The following is a 14,804-nucleotide window of genomic DNA, read 5'->3' on the forward strand; positions in this document are numbered from 1 at the left end:
GCGTTGCTCGTCGTGAGAGGCATTACTCAATCCGTGTGATGTGCTTGACTGAGAGCGAGAACCGAGCTTTTACTACGGGCCTGATCGAGAAATACGCATTTGCAGAAGATGCGTATGCACCGTATACTTCCGGGTAAAGGTAACAGACAGCAAACTATAAATCGTGTCGTGTGCGATGTATGTACGGTAAGAGGTGCACGATGTGTAAAAATACCAATCTGTCGAAGATTCGCGTGGAGACGATCCGTTAGCGATCCCGTGCCTTCATTAACAACCCAAGCATTACTCTGTTCTGATAAATCCCAAATGTCTTGCGACTTTCTCACATAGTTGTCCCACATACGTGTGATCGTCCTGTCTTACTCCACCGGAGGCATTGCCATCAACAATTTTATATTTAACTTATTTCTTGTTAGGTTTCGTAATTGTATCTGCCGATCTGCTCTACGATGCTTTTAATCCGGCCACAGTGCGCTAGAGGAAGATATTTTATCGTACACCACATCTTTCAACATTTTTATGTATAGCCACAGCTTTCAAACCTTTCAACGATACAGCAGATTTTTATTAATATTGACAAAGAACGTAGCGGCTCAAAATTGACTTAAATCATTGCTTTCGATACGTACACACTGATTACCGTTTGATAATCTAAAATGGGGAAGAGCAAAGAAGCACAAATAAGAACTCGTAAGTTGGATGAGCTAAGAAATCTTCGTGCCTGTAGAGTTTCATTGTCTGATGTTGCTTTGGATTCGCACCTGCTAGAACTTTATCCAAAGCTTGCAGTACTCAGAGACAAAAGCAAGATTGTACTGAAAGAGAAATGTAAGCAAGAAGAGCAATTGTTGTCATGTAAATCTAGCAGTTTGTTCAGTATTGTGTATTCGCTGCAATCGGAAGGAAGAGAGGAAAGAGCTATTTTAGAAGATGAAAATTATATTATGACAAGAAGCCGTTTACGAAGTAGATCCACGCTAGGTGACGTGAGAAAGATTGGAGCGAGTGGTCAAACTTTAGAAGCTAGGACAGATACGTTGAGCAGTCTTTGTAATAATCGACAAGGATTTATTCAGCCATGGCAGCAATTAACGAGTGAAACGTCTAGTGAATTTTTTTCTAGTAGAAATAGTGATAAAACATTTATTCCATCCACGTCTACATGCTCAAGTGACCAGACACAAAAAACGGTGGTAAAGAGACGCACTAAAACTGTCTTTGGTGATATCAAAAGCAGACTACGTAAGTGATAGAGCTGTAAACTTATTTTTATTATTATTATATTATTTTATTATTGCCTGGGTTTTATAATCCACACAGTGTTGAGTTTCATGCATTTATCTTTTGTAAACAGGTAGCAGTAGGGGATTAATCATGGCTAGCACTACTAATAAAAGTTTTAGTGATTATAGTGGTGAGATGCGAGACAGTTCCATGAAATCTGTCGTACATGGGCAATGCAGCAATAGCAAAAACAATAACTTACATTCAAGTGATAATGTAACAGATTCTATGTCAACAGAACATCAAGAGCAGCCTAAGAAAAATAAAGATAACAGTAGTACCTATATTATACTCCTTTGTATATATTGAAAAATTCTTTTCTAAATGTTATCTTGTTAAATTATTAAAAATTAAATTATTAAATTAAATTAAATTACTAAAAATTATATATTAATCTCTAGGTGTGCCATCTAACATGACTGACTCAAATGTAGAATACGAAGTCTCTATAAATACAACAGATCAGACTATTAAAACTGAAGTACTACCTCATTTATCAGAGATACATAATAATAGAAACAAAAGTACAAAGAAAGTAAAGAGGCCTGTATTAAAGAGAAGTAAGCCAAAGATAATTGCAAATGATATTCTGCCAAAAGGTGCACTAAGTATAAACATCGTAAGACTTGACAGGAGAACTCGGGACAACGATCCACTGAATAGTTTTTCCAAACAGATCTCTCTGAAACAAAATGGTTGTAACGATAGCAGAAGAAGTATAAAGGAAACTGACAACGGCGATATAGATAAATCCACAAATGTTGTGAAGGAAGGAAAATGTCATACGTCTTACGACACAAATGAATCAGTCAGTGATGTAAAAACAGCAGATGCGGCGTTAAAATTTAATATTAACAAAGATAAAGATACATTAACTCATAGACTTCAGGAAAAAAAAATTATGCTAAGTAAAGTTACGCTCACTCGCAATGAGTCCGATCGTTTCATGAAATTAAGAAACACCGTGTACAATAAGACTATCAACAATGAGGAAACGGTGATAAACGAAAGGCTTACTATAAATCGAACAACCCAGTTAGGTAAATTGGATGTTAAAGAGCAAATATCCGAGAATAATGCGTCGCAGAATAGCAAAGTATGTAACGAGCCCAGTATTGAGAATGTATTGAGCAAAGATACCTCTGATCTTGCGGACATAGATGAGAGGTGTGATGTCACTAAGCCGTCCGTATTTGTTGCTGAAGAGAATGCTGTAAACCAAAATAAAGAGGAGCATATTACAGAGAGCAATATTAAAACTCTGAATTTAAAAAAGAAAAGAAGGACACTGGATATAAAAGATTGGTTGGAAAATCAGATGTGTAGCAAATCGAAGGATGACGAACAGTCGACTAATTTTTCCAAGAATACGACGATAGATCTAAATATTAATTCCAAGGATGTACAATCTAGCGATAAGGAAATGGACTTACGTGAGCATCTGAATAAAAAAAGATCAAAGAGAGCTTACACACCTACATCATCTACATCTGAAAGTAAGTATAATAATAGAATTATATGCGGAGGATGACTAAGCAAATATATTTAAATAATAAAAACGCGATTATAATATTCATGATTTATTATGATACACAGCAGAAGAGAAAAAGACTCGTAGGCTCTCGATCGAGGAAAGGCCAATTGTCAATGAGACTCTCTCTGAAAAGGAGCAAAACAATAATATTCAAATGGATACAGCTAATAATAATTATGTATACTCACAAGACACGTTAAAAGAGATGCAACGTACAAATGAAAAAGATCGAAGTATTTGTAAAAATACTAATATACAGAAGAGCCATGCGACCGATAATAGGAATGACACGACCAACGAAGACGATGATTGTATTTCTCTTTTTGCAAACGAGTCCTTTGGTGACAGCTAGTAAGTATGAATCGAGAAAGGACGTAGTAAAACTTGCTGTTATACGTTAATGTTATTATTTATTTTTTGTTTATTATGTATTTTTGTATTATCACATTATTATCATTTTTTATTCTTATTAGTATCACAAGATGTACAATAAACTAAGGATTAATAGTAATGCGTACCCCCCCCCCCCACACACACACACACACACACTTGATCTTCGTGTGATGCTAAAGGTTTATTTATTTCTACAGCTGCGAAAATATATTAAATAAATCACACAAGTTTCTGCAGTCCGACGTACCATACGAGATGAGTGCCACGATGTTCGATAAATATATGAAACAAAATGCAAACGAATTTAATAAGGAGTTCGCAGAATGCACGGAAGAAGACAGTGCGGTGGAGTTCAGTAAAGTAAAAAAAGAAGTCAACAAACTAGCTTTACCAGCCACTAGTGTAACTGCAATTGTACAACCGAGTTCATCAACATTTATCCGAAATAAGGATACATATAGAGATAGAGATAGAGGGAGAGAGATAGAGGAATTTAATAAGGTGTCGATAGGGGAGAGGAATCTCATGAAGTTCATTAAAGGATATTGCTTTGGGATACTGAGGACGTCTCTATGCCACAGGTCGTCCTGTAATTTTAATCACAATGTAGGTATATTTGTTCATTATTTTGCATTAATTGGGGGAGGGGGGGGGAGGATGACAAAATTATTTGGTTTAATATTTTTCTTAGCATTTTCTTCCTAGATTTTTCCAACAAATTCAGCAAGACTAATTTCTTTATTTATTTGGAGGAGGGAGGGTAATTCGACCCCCCCCCCCTCCCAAGATCCGTCAGTGCTTATGATGCTTTAATATAATCTTGTTTTCAGTTGCAGGAACTCGTACACGCAGTTCAGTCGGAAGAGTCCGTCGTGATCCTGGAGATAATGCGGAACGCGTTCGTCTGTCAGTTTAACAATCTCTTCGAGAAGGTCTACGTGACATCACTGTCGAAGCTGTCCATTGAGGAAATTTTAGCGATATACCAAATGATTCATGATGTTCAGAATTCGAGAAACGCCGCCAGGTTCAAGGAGCAGTCGAGGAAGCTCATTATTCACAGTATCGTCAGGGAATTGTTAAAGAGGCAGATGCCGTTAAAAATGATTATAGATCAGTTGGTGGTGTGCATCGCGCCCAACAAGAACGTCTACGAATTCCAGAATATATTAACATCGGTGGAGAGTTACGTAAAACGCGCGGAATATTGGAACACAGTGAGATCTTTAATTTTGATGTTTGAACCAAGCAAAGATATTATCGAGAACGTATTGCGCGTGTGCGTGGAGACTAAAAACCTTGCTGATATCGAGGACGTTAACAATACCTTGATGAACGAGCTTGATTCCATATTAAGATTAACATTAGACAGAAACTTAGTTAAGAGTTTCTACAATTTAATTACCGAGAAAACCGCGAGAGATTCTTGTCCAGTAGCAACAATTTCGAGGTTTGGAAAATGCGAGAGGGTGGAGAGTATCGCTTCTCCTGACTCAAAGCAAAATGCAGGCGCGTTACAAGCGGAATCTTCAAGAACGCAAGACGTTGCTTCCAACAGTGAAGTCGACATGAACAGAGACGAGAGAGAATCAAGTCGAGGAGAGGATTCAATAAACCAGGTGTCCTACACGTTACAACCTATTGGTGATTATTTCATTTATTTTTTTTTTTCGTTTTATTGCTTATTTATATAAGGAATTTTCTGAGAAATATATGATCGTTACATTGTATGTCTGGATCTCTCTTTTTTGTAGATGACTTGCCCGACGCGAGGTCCATTTACAGAGATTGTGCCAATCTCTGGAAATTCTTCGCGGATCTAGATAGATTCAAGAAGGGACTCACGCACAAGGATTATGATTACGTAATCGATATACTGAAAAGTTACATGGAGAAATCGGGCGAAAATTCGTTGTTCGTTCGCTCGTGTTGCACTATACTCCGAGCGGAGATAAAACACTCGAAATATCATTTAGAACAGATTATACAACGGACAGGTAAATTATATTTTAATACTCATTCAAAGATATAGAATATATATTATATGCTACGTAATGTTATATCTGCTTGTAACAATACACTTTTTTTACTTCATTTCAAGAGTTTTTTTTATTTTGTGTCATATTTTAATGGTAAAAGTGTTTAATGAGAAGAACAATTGATTCCTTTAGCCACAAGATTAATTGCTAATGCTAGTAGTGAAAGTGCAAGAAATTCTAATTACTATATATATTGTTTTGTATTAGGTAGGAGTGTGTGGGCGTAACAAAGTTATTTTACGCTTAAAGATCTGATAATTAAAAATCTTTTCTAAATCTTTTTATTTATTGATATTCCAAAGTGCTTTTTTTTATTCAGCTCGTAAATTGAAATTTTTAAGTTATTTGAGCTATAACGTCATTTAGAAGACGTATTGATTTTGCGAGACTAAATATATTTTATGTATATTACATTGTAAAATATTACGATGAGAATAAATAAATAAATTGCTAGAAATAAACTTTAGACTGCAATTCTTATTATCTTACCTAATGCACATTTCAGTCCAAATGGGTTCCTCAAGCGTTTTGGGCAAGACGCTCTTCGATATAGGATTAAATATAGTAAACAGCTTAATGGACGAGGAAGCTCCGAGACTTGCCCTTTCGTTGATTCAGTCACTTAAAATCTACGGTTTACCACTTAACGCAGGGTTTTTTCTGCTGTCAGCCGAGATTTATTTAGCTAACGATAAAACATTGGAGGCACTTGATTTGCTAAAACGTGAGTCCATTGCGAAATGATGTTTAATCCTGGTTCATCTCTTGCAAATTTTAATGAAATTATTAACAAAATATATTATCAGTACGTGTAGCTTTGTATTCTTAGTAATTATTTTTTATAATAAATTTCGGCTCTTTCTATGAAATTTTTCAGATAAGAATATTATATGCACGAGTCGTGCTAAGTGGCATGTTGCAAGCACCGTCAACGATGAGCGTATAAGAAATAAGATCGTGCACATCCTATTGGATGTACTTTGCGTTGAATTCACTCAACATGCTTTCTTCCTTTTTCAATTTTTACTCAAAGACCAATCCAGTCAATATCATCCAATAGGTAAAGTAGTAAATGTGTAAAATGTGCATGTATGTGATTCGTTGCTATGTAATATAATATTGGGTCAGTCAAAAGTTCGGTTCAATTTTTCCGTTAAATTTTACTTCATTGCATTCGGTAGAAACAAATTATTCATCATCCATTAATTTACAAAATTGAACTGAACTTTTATAACTTATGCACATATCATACTACAATCTTTCAATAACTGCTTTCCCATTTTTAGATTTATCTCGTTATATTGATAAGTTAATAGTGTTATCTTTGACGTCGATGGACACGAGCTTAATCACAGAAGCGGGAAACTTAGTACTTAAATATAATTTTGCGTTAAGTGCGACACCTTGCCGTGCACTAATTGCAACGTTAATTCACACGGACGAAGCCTTAGCGAGCCAAATTTATAATTTTGCGGAAGGAATAGGGATCTATTCCTCAGTGAAGGTAAAAGCACCGCTAATATTTAATAATATTTCTCTTACAAGATAGTTTATCAATCTTTGATTTATTTTTTGTGTATCTAACACATTTATTATATAGTTAATACCTAGATAAATTAAATAAATAATATATTTAATTTAAAATATATTAATTTAATAAGTATATAATATATTTAATATAGCTGACGCCGGTAACGTACATTATTTTGCGTACCGACTTAACCGAAGAGGAAATATATCTCGCAGTTCTGCAATTGCTGAAAATCCTTAAGCTGAATCTAGGACAAGGCATTGAACACGCTAAACCTCAGCATATCAAAGTATACTTATACTTGGAGGTAATTATTTATGGAAAATAAAATTAAACTACATCTAAATTCTTTTATATCATACCATTTTATCACACTATTGATTTATAGGTAAAAGCAAAGAATGAAAACTTTTCTCACACCACGTTGCGTTACACTGCCGAGCAGAGTTATAACAGTCAAGCTATCACGAATACCAAAACATTAATAAGAAATGTTTTAAAAAAGCGATTTGACCCATCTATAAAATTAATGCCAAAATTTTGTAAAGATAGAGTGTGCCGAGTACAAAGTACAAGTTTGCTAAATTATTTAATATCAGAACATATATAATTAAGTCTAAACTTGCTCTCTCTTAATACACAGTACAAAATAACAAACTAAATATTTTGTCATATGAAGACTGAAATGTTTTTTGTTACTGTCTTAACATTAGGTATTTATTTTATTTCATAATATATTTACGCTTTCTAGATATTTTGAATGGTTGTAATAATTGTAATAGTCTTATAATTAAAAAAACATCTTTTATTATAAAATATCATGTATGTATCTATGAAGATCTTCACACATGTTTATCTTAGCTTTTAAGTTTTTATTTCTTTAAAAATATGACATATTTTGATTTTCTTCCTTTTACATTATATGACATAAATCGTGTTTAATATATTTTAGGAAAGCACATTTTTTTATTAATTTTATTGTATGACACACACACACACACACACACACAGAGAAAGAGAGAATGTCCGGTACTGAAGGTGCTAACGTTCATGAGATGATAGAGTGGATTAAGTTGAGTAAAACAAGTCTTGTATTATTTCTCAGATAGCCACGTAAAATTTTGAGATATTAAATAAAAAGGATTGTTAAATGCATAGACATAGAGACATGGACTGCGCCATCCATATTATGTAAAAGTGGTCGTGAAAAATGAGAAGGAGAGGACGTGAAGACGGCCAATCTCCCTCTCTTTCTAAGCGTTGAATAGAAAGAGAGAGAGATTGGCCGTCTTCGCGTCCTCTCCTTCTCATTTTTCACGACCATACGATACAGCTATGGATGGCGCAGTCCATGTCTCTATGTCTATGGTTAAATGTGATCGCATCTCGCGCGTCGAGTTCTCAGTCCGTCAATGGGCATAAACAAGCAGCAAAAGGGGGGGGGGAGGGAGAAGAAGAAGAGCTATTCTTTTCTATTATTTTCTAATACCATCATGTTTAAAGTACTACGCATATCGATACACGTAAGACTCGCTTCCATTTGGCAATCCTTTCTATTTAATATTTCAAAATTTTATGTTTGGAAAATGATAGAGGACCTTTTTACTTAACTCAATCCATTCCATTATCTCACGAGCGTTCTTTTATTTATCGAACAAACTGTGCGTCAGTCATATAAAAAAGAAATAATTAAAACTGCATTTTGCTTTACACATATACATGTGTGTCTCTTATTTTCTTTTACCTTCTGTAATTTTATCAACGATTTTATCATTTATAATATTTTGTTATATGTCATTTTTGTACACAAATATTGATAAACATTTAAGAGATTATTTGTTTGTCACAGAAAAATAAAGTACTCTGTAAAATAAAAATGATCTGAAATGTAATAAACATATTTATTGATTATCACATTTTGCATTTTGATATTTTGTGTTTAAAAAAAGTTATTTACTCCGTCGGTAATACAGACGACTCCAGGATCCCCTTAACGAGTTACAGCTGCTGTACACATATTCTTTAACTCAGTAAAGCGACATATATGTCGTTAAAAATGTCGATAAAATATCAAATAAAATTACTAGATTATCGAAAAATAAAAGCCGCAATGAATAATAACGATAGTGCATGACAATAATACTTTAAATTCAAAATTGGAATAAAATATACAAATATATAATTTTGTTTATAATATTAGTTATACAATATTACTATTTCAATTAATTTCAACAGTATAATAGGGAACAAACAACAAGAGCGAAAATAACCAATTAAAAATATTCAAAGAAGATTCGAAACGTAGTTAAATCATTCGCTATTATGTTTCTCACACATGTATGACAAGCCGATTAAAGGAGAATTCAACGTCGCACATAATAGCAATTTTTATTTCTTTTTATTTGTTATTTATTTATTTTATTTGTTTTTTATTTGTTATTTATTTTTTCATCGTGTTTACTATTGTTTTTCAAAGCTATTTTTATCATTAAATCATGACATATGACATATTTTACAAACTTTGATGTCAACTCTTCAAAAATGTAAGAAAGCAAGAATTTATTTAAAGTTCAAATATTAATAATAATTATTATTAATATTAATAATAATACCAAAACACTAAAAAAAAACTAGAACATTTGCATACATCTGACAGATTAAAATAAGTTTATGGTATATATAATTATAGTAAATAAAAATTCCTTTTTTTATATACAGAATATCCCAAAACCACCGATAATAACTTTTCACATTTCTATAAAACGTTTTAAGAGAAAATTCGAATATAATACTATATTACGTTTATTATCGCTTATATCGTATTATATTATATTACGTATCGAAATAATGAAATTTTATATTCTCATGTTTTGACCAAGCACGCAAAGGATTAATACTTGTGGGAGAGCGGCACGAGGTGGCAAATTTGAATTGGCATGGAGAAAGGCGTGTTGCAAGCAAGCGCGTCCGTTTGCAAGGTCTCTCGCGCTCGAGGTGTATAAATAGAAACCAGTAGGTCCTGCTGCGCGCGAAGTCGAGGAAGGCGGCGGCTTGGAATTCTGCATACATGCGCCGTTCGCCGCAGCTTCACGCACAGATCGCGGAGCGTACACCCTACAAGGGGAAGAGAATCCGCGGACGTGTCATTGATCCCGATACGAGGTTGAACAGCATCCGCATTGAGCAAGAGAAGAGACTTGTTTTATGGAAAAATCCGCGCGCCCACGTCGCGATCGCTCGTGTTCGAATTAGCATGATGCGAATCACGGGGACGCGCCAGCCGGTCGGTACCGATAGTCGGAAGTATCAGGAATAGCGTTCATTATTTATGGAGAATGATGCTCCTGCGTTTTTTGCTAAGCTCGGAAACCAGTATAAATTCAATCTGAAATTATCATGTGAAGACAGGATTATTATACAAAATTCACTTGTTGTTTTCTTCATTTTTGCTGGAATTCCACTCGGTCTTGATAATTAAACTTAATGTAATTTAAGATTATACTCAATTACATTGACATCTTCGTTCATTGATTCATCATTGATTCTCTGTTTTCTTCTTTCGAATCCTTTCCATTATGAGTTTAACAACCAACGTCCGTTTCTTTATCTCTATACTCGATGAAAATCTTGCTCAACAGTATTTTATTGGATTGTCGCGTAACGACGCTCCCATTATGCATCAAGACTTCGTACTTTATAACTATCAGCCGATGGAAAAACGAAAAGAGGTGCTCAACCTTGTGGCGACCTTCGCCATTGCACGTATCTCCTGCTATACTTCATTTTCGATAACTTCACTGCGCGGATTTTGCATTTGTCGCTTGGCACGCTGCAGCGACAAATCTCATTCTGTCAGGCCGAACATTTGCCATTTCTCGCACCTACAACGTTATAAACGTTTAAATAGCGCGATGTCATTCGCGCGTGATAATATTCGTGAAAGTTTGAGGTGTCTTGTCTCGTTATGTAAAGCGGTCAATAGCTCGCCGTGAATGGCGATGATAGGACCACGGTGGGGCTCCGTTGAGCTCCGCATTCCTCTCGTTCAGGGGGGACGTCAATCCCAACAAAATCCTGCTAGTGCAGGTTGTCATAAATTTTTGGTATTTCGAGAACCTTCTCGCTCGCTCGCATGTCCTGTGCGGTGCACGCGCGCTATTTTTAGCGGCACCGATCTTATCTCGGCGAGAAAATAACGCGGATGTACAACATACATGCCGCAACAACGTAAGGGATCTCCTGTCCCTTTACCTGTGCGCCTGCTCAAGTGTTCCTGTACGTTTATATATAATACGACAGGAGGATTTGCGCGATTCTGCAAGGGCAAGATTTGCGATTCCTTAAAAAAGAGAAAATTTCTCTCGCTATTCATATGTGTACATCGTTATATCCCATTTAAAAATGACTAGTTTTGTGAAAAATATATGTAACAGTTATGCATTGGGGGATACCGAATTGAATAGGCAGCAGAATTAATATCGTCGTCTGGTGCGCGATCTATAAATAAATGATATTTTGTAATCACTTTCGCCGTGGCACTTTCGAAACAAACAGGGCAAAACATGTGCATCGAGACAGTAGCAACGTAATGGCGGAAGTGATCTTTTAATGATTCAATATTTGCACTTTAAACGCAAGTTTACACAAATTAGCATAAGCCCGACGCGTGCAAATGGCAATGCGACGAATCATATTTGCACAGATAAATATGGAAACGAATACGTGAGAGGATAATCTCAAGAGCAAGAAGCGTGCGTAATGCTCTCTTTGGAATTCAGTAACAAATACAAGGTTTCATTATTGATGCTCAGTTATTAAACGTGCAGTCATTATCGTCCATTATGATAATTAATCATTATTAATTTCTGATCTAATCTGCCTTACTGAAAATAATAATCTCTTGCACATATTGGGTCGAAAAGGTCGGTTCGATTTTTGCGTCCAATTGTATTTTATTTTAGTAGAAACAAAATTATTCATCAGCCAAATAATCATTAGTAATCTATCAGTAATCATAGATGAATGATGACAGTTATTTGATTGATAAATAATTTTCAATGAATAAAATAAAGTAAAATTTGACGCAAAAATCGAACCGAATTTGACTGATCCAATAATTATAAAATATTAGCAATCACATGCATATATTCAACATTTTTATACATAATTTTAAGAAATTAGAAAATTGGAAACATGATGCACATATCGTGCTGTCGGGAATTTATTTGAACAATTTAATTGAAATCGAAATTCGTGCCGTGAGTGGCGATGTGAACGATGCTTAACGAATATGGGTACGCGCGTGACACATGCAAAATGCGATGTAAATGTCAGGGTCATCAGCATACGTAGCGAACTATGGCAGATACCAATTAAATATCAATTGCTCCGATGGATTTATATTAAAGACAAATCATTTCTCACTTTCGTTTCTCTTCTTTTGCTTCTTCCTCGTGAGGCATAAAACTAAAATAAAGTGTGCAATACGGAAAATATTGATCGTTGCATCCTTTTCCAGAAACGGAATCGTGCAACTGGAGCATCGGTGTGTAGCCGCACCTACGAGGAAAAACGTTTCAATATTAATCGCGCGTCTTTTGATCACCTTGAACACGTTTACCTCGACTTCGCTCGAATGCCACGCGTTCTCACGGCGAGCCAAGGAACCGCGAACGGGCGAGAACGAACCGTGAGATATTTACTGATATTTCGAGAAATCAAACGAGAGATGAACGGAAAAGTCGCTCGACAGCGCGTACTTATTAATTTTCTCTCGCTATGGAAAACGCAAAAGCGTAAAAATCACACAAATAGATCTTGCCTGACAAACACGTGGCCAACTAAAGACCAGTACATGGCGAGTGCTGGCCTTTAGTTTGCTTAACGGCGCCTCGTAGATCGCGCGATTACTCCAAGCTTCACTTTAATTAATCCATTATACTTGGAGGCAACAGTGGGCGCAAATTTACTTGCTATTTCCTCGCCTAGATTCGCTCTAATCAAGATTTAATCGCTAACCTGAAAGACAAAAGAAATAATGTAGATCGTAGCAAAGGGCTTTGGGATATATTGTTCGCTCGCACTCGCTTCTGGTTCTGAAAGTATGAAAAAGCTAAGTGAGCAAGAAATTCTCTTCCGCAGATAAGACGTCCGTAATTAAACTCGCAGACAATCGGAAATTACAGTATAGCTATGGGCGTCCGCAGGGGAGGGGGGGGGGGCAAGTCCGGTGAACAAATCAATAAATCCAAATCGCATCCAAATCGTATTCGGCAAATTATCGCGCTTTGATATGCTGTCGGTTCTCCTTAGCTGCATTCGTACAGCCTACAGAAAAGGTCAAATTAAGGAAAGAGTCTCACTGATACAGTACGAGCAGAATGAATTAATTGGATATTAAAAATCGGGATCCCACAAGTTCGCATGACGAGTTCACGTAAATTCGTTTCAACCGTTCCGAAGGCTATACGAGCGTGAATAAAATATTCTGGGCAAAACCCATGTTGGCCGGGATGTTTATGCGTTGCACGTCTGCGCTGACGTTAAATTCACCGCGCATATACTTAGATAAAAATATAAGTATAGCGCATAAACGTACGGACTATGCAATTATAAATTTTATGCATCCCATTACGCGGGATTATACTTCGAAGCTTGTCGCTTGTCAGTGGCCAAGTACATAGTTGCCAGGCACCATCACTGGATCTCGCGATCCTCTCCTCCCGCCGCCGCGCCGCACGTGTCCGCACCAACTGAATTCGTTGCGAATGCAAAACGTGCGAGAGATACACCTCAGTGAGCGAATGATAAAAAACCGACTGATGCATTATGGATGCTGCACACTAGATTGCCTCGCGCGAGAATCAGCCTGGCCTTAAATCGTCAGTCACTCCTGTGCGATATGTATGTGTATATATATTAAATGGAGAGATAAGTCCTTTTCAACAGCCACAGTGTATTATATAATATATGTATATAAATATTCTATCTGTAATACACAGAAATTCTTGTTAAATTCATTGACTAAGCAATTAAATAAATTGCTAGATTAGTTCCCAATTTTTCATAAAAAATGCATAGCTTTTATATACCTACTAGATAAAATAAAAGATATTTTGCAACGATTTCACGCATATTTATAGCGCTAAACTGTGCGAGAAGAAGTAAGTCCGCGTCAGGTAAAACGGCGGGAAACGCTGAACTTTGCTCTTTGCTATCATTATATAGTATCGTTTCTCCTTTTGCAACACAAAGTCGCATATTAGGATAAAGGACCTTCCGTGGTTTTCCGTACTACGCCAAACCGACCTTGTACAAGAACAACATTGAAATGGTATATTCGAAGTAGTCTATCGACGATATCTTATTGGGCTCAATTAGGTAAATCGAATTGCACGCAGGAATGTATTCGGGACGCATTCGAGGCGAGACAGTTTTCCGCTTGAGCGCAGGCGCTTTTTTTGTAGTTTGTTGCACGCACATGAAACGGGTCGACTCTTCTCCAACAGGTCCGAGGATCCAACTCGCCGGACTAGTTAATAAATTATCGTAGTCCGCCATCGCTGTCCGCACGGCTCGCGTCGCCGGCAATTGCAAAATAAGCCCGCATGACTTGCAATCGATAGATGACAAGCAAAAAAAAGTGAAGAATGAAATAATTATCGTACCATCGTCAATGTTTTTCTCACTTGCATCTCGAGTCTTTCAGGAAACCGCTTGAACGTCACGGATATTGGTTTGATCCATTAATGGGGAACAGCGTTGCTGCAGCAACGCCACAGAACATATACAATGCAGACAACAAATAATGTCATACTCTTCGTATGGCTGATTATAAAATCTGCCTGCATATTTCCGCGCGAGACTGTTTGTCAAAGATTCTCGGAAGATCGTTCCGCTAAAGAGTCCGACAATCATCAAAGGAAAAAAAGGACGAAGAAAGCTTCAGAAAAACGATCGTCCGATACATATCAAAGTCGTCGGAGTTACTTTCTCTCGTGTCTTGCAGGTTCGAGCAGTGCGT

General features: G+C 36.3%; 1 protein-coding gene across 1 annotated transcript; it reads left to right on the top strand.

The window, feature by feature from the left end:
* The first annotated feature begins 15 nt into the window (after positions 1-15).
* On the top strand, positions 16-8,017 carry LOC105275129. Its single transcript, XM_026969726.1, has 12 exons — positions 16-1,242; positions 1,355-1,561; positions 1,686-2,780; positions 2,881-3,169; positions 3,409-3,817; positions 4,042-4,855; positions 4,966-5,208; positions 5,756-5,974; positions 6,128-6,310; positions 6,537-6,754; positions 6,933-7,088; positions 7,170-8,017. The coding sequence occupies exons 1-12, from the start codon at positions 657-659 to the stop codon at positions 7,389-7,391; spliced, it is 4,641 nt and encodes a 1,546-aa protein (XP_026825527.1). The 5' UTR covers positions 16-656; the 3' UTR covers positions 7,392-8,017.
* Positions 8,018-14,804: the final 6,787 nt, after the last annotated feature.

This window comes from Ooceraea biroi, chromosome 5, assembly GCF_003672135.1.
Source record: "Ooceraea biroi isolate clonal line C1 chromosome 5, Obir_v5.4, whole genome shotgun sequence".
Classification (NCBI taxonomy): domain Eukaryota; kingdom Metazoa; phylum Arthropoda; class Insecta; order Hymenoptera; family Formicidae; genus Ooceraea; species Ooceraea biroi.

Coding starts and splice junctions, on each gene's coding strand:
- LOC105275129 (XM_026969726.1), top strand. CDS start 657: ATGGGGAAGAGCAAAGAAGCACAAATAAGAACTCGTAAGTTGGATGAG. Junction 5,209..5,755: donor ACAGATTATACAACGGACAG/GTAAATTATATT, acceptor TGCACATTTCAG/TCCAAATGGGTTCCTCAAGC. Junction 5,975..6,127: donor GGCACTTGATTTGCTAAAAC/GTGAGTCCATTG, acceptor GAAATTTTTCAG/ATAAGAATATTATATGCACG.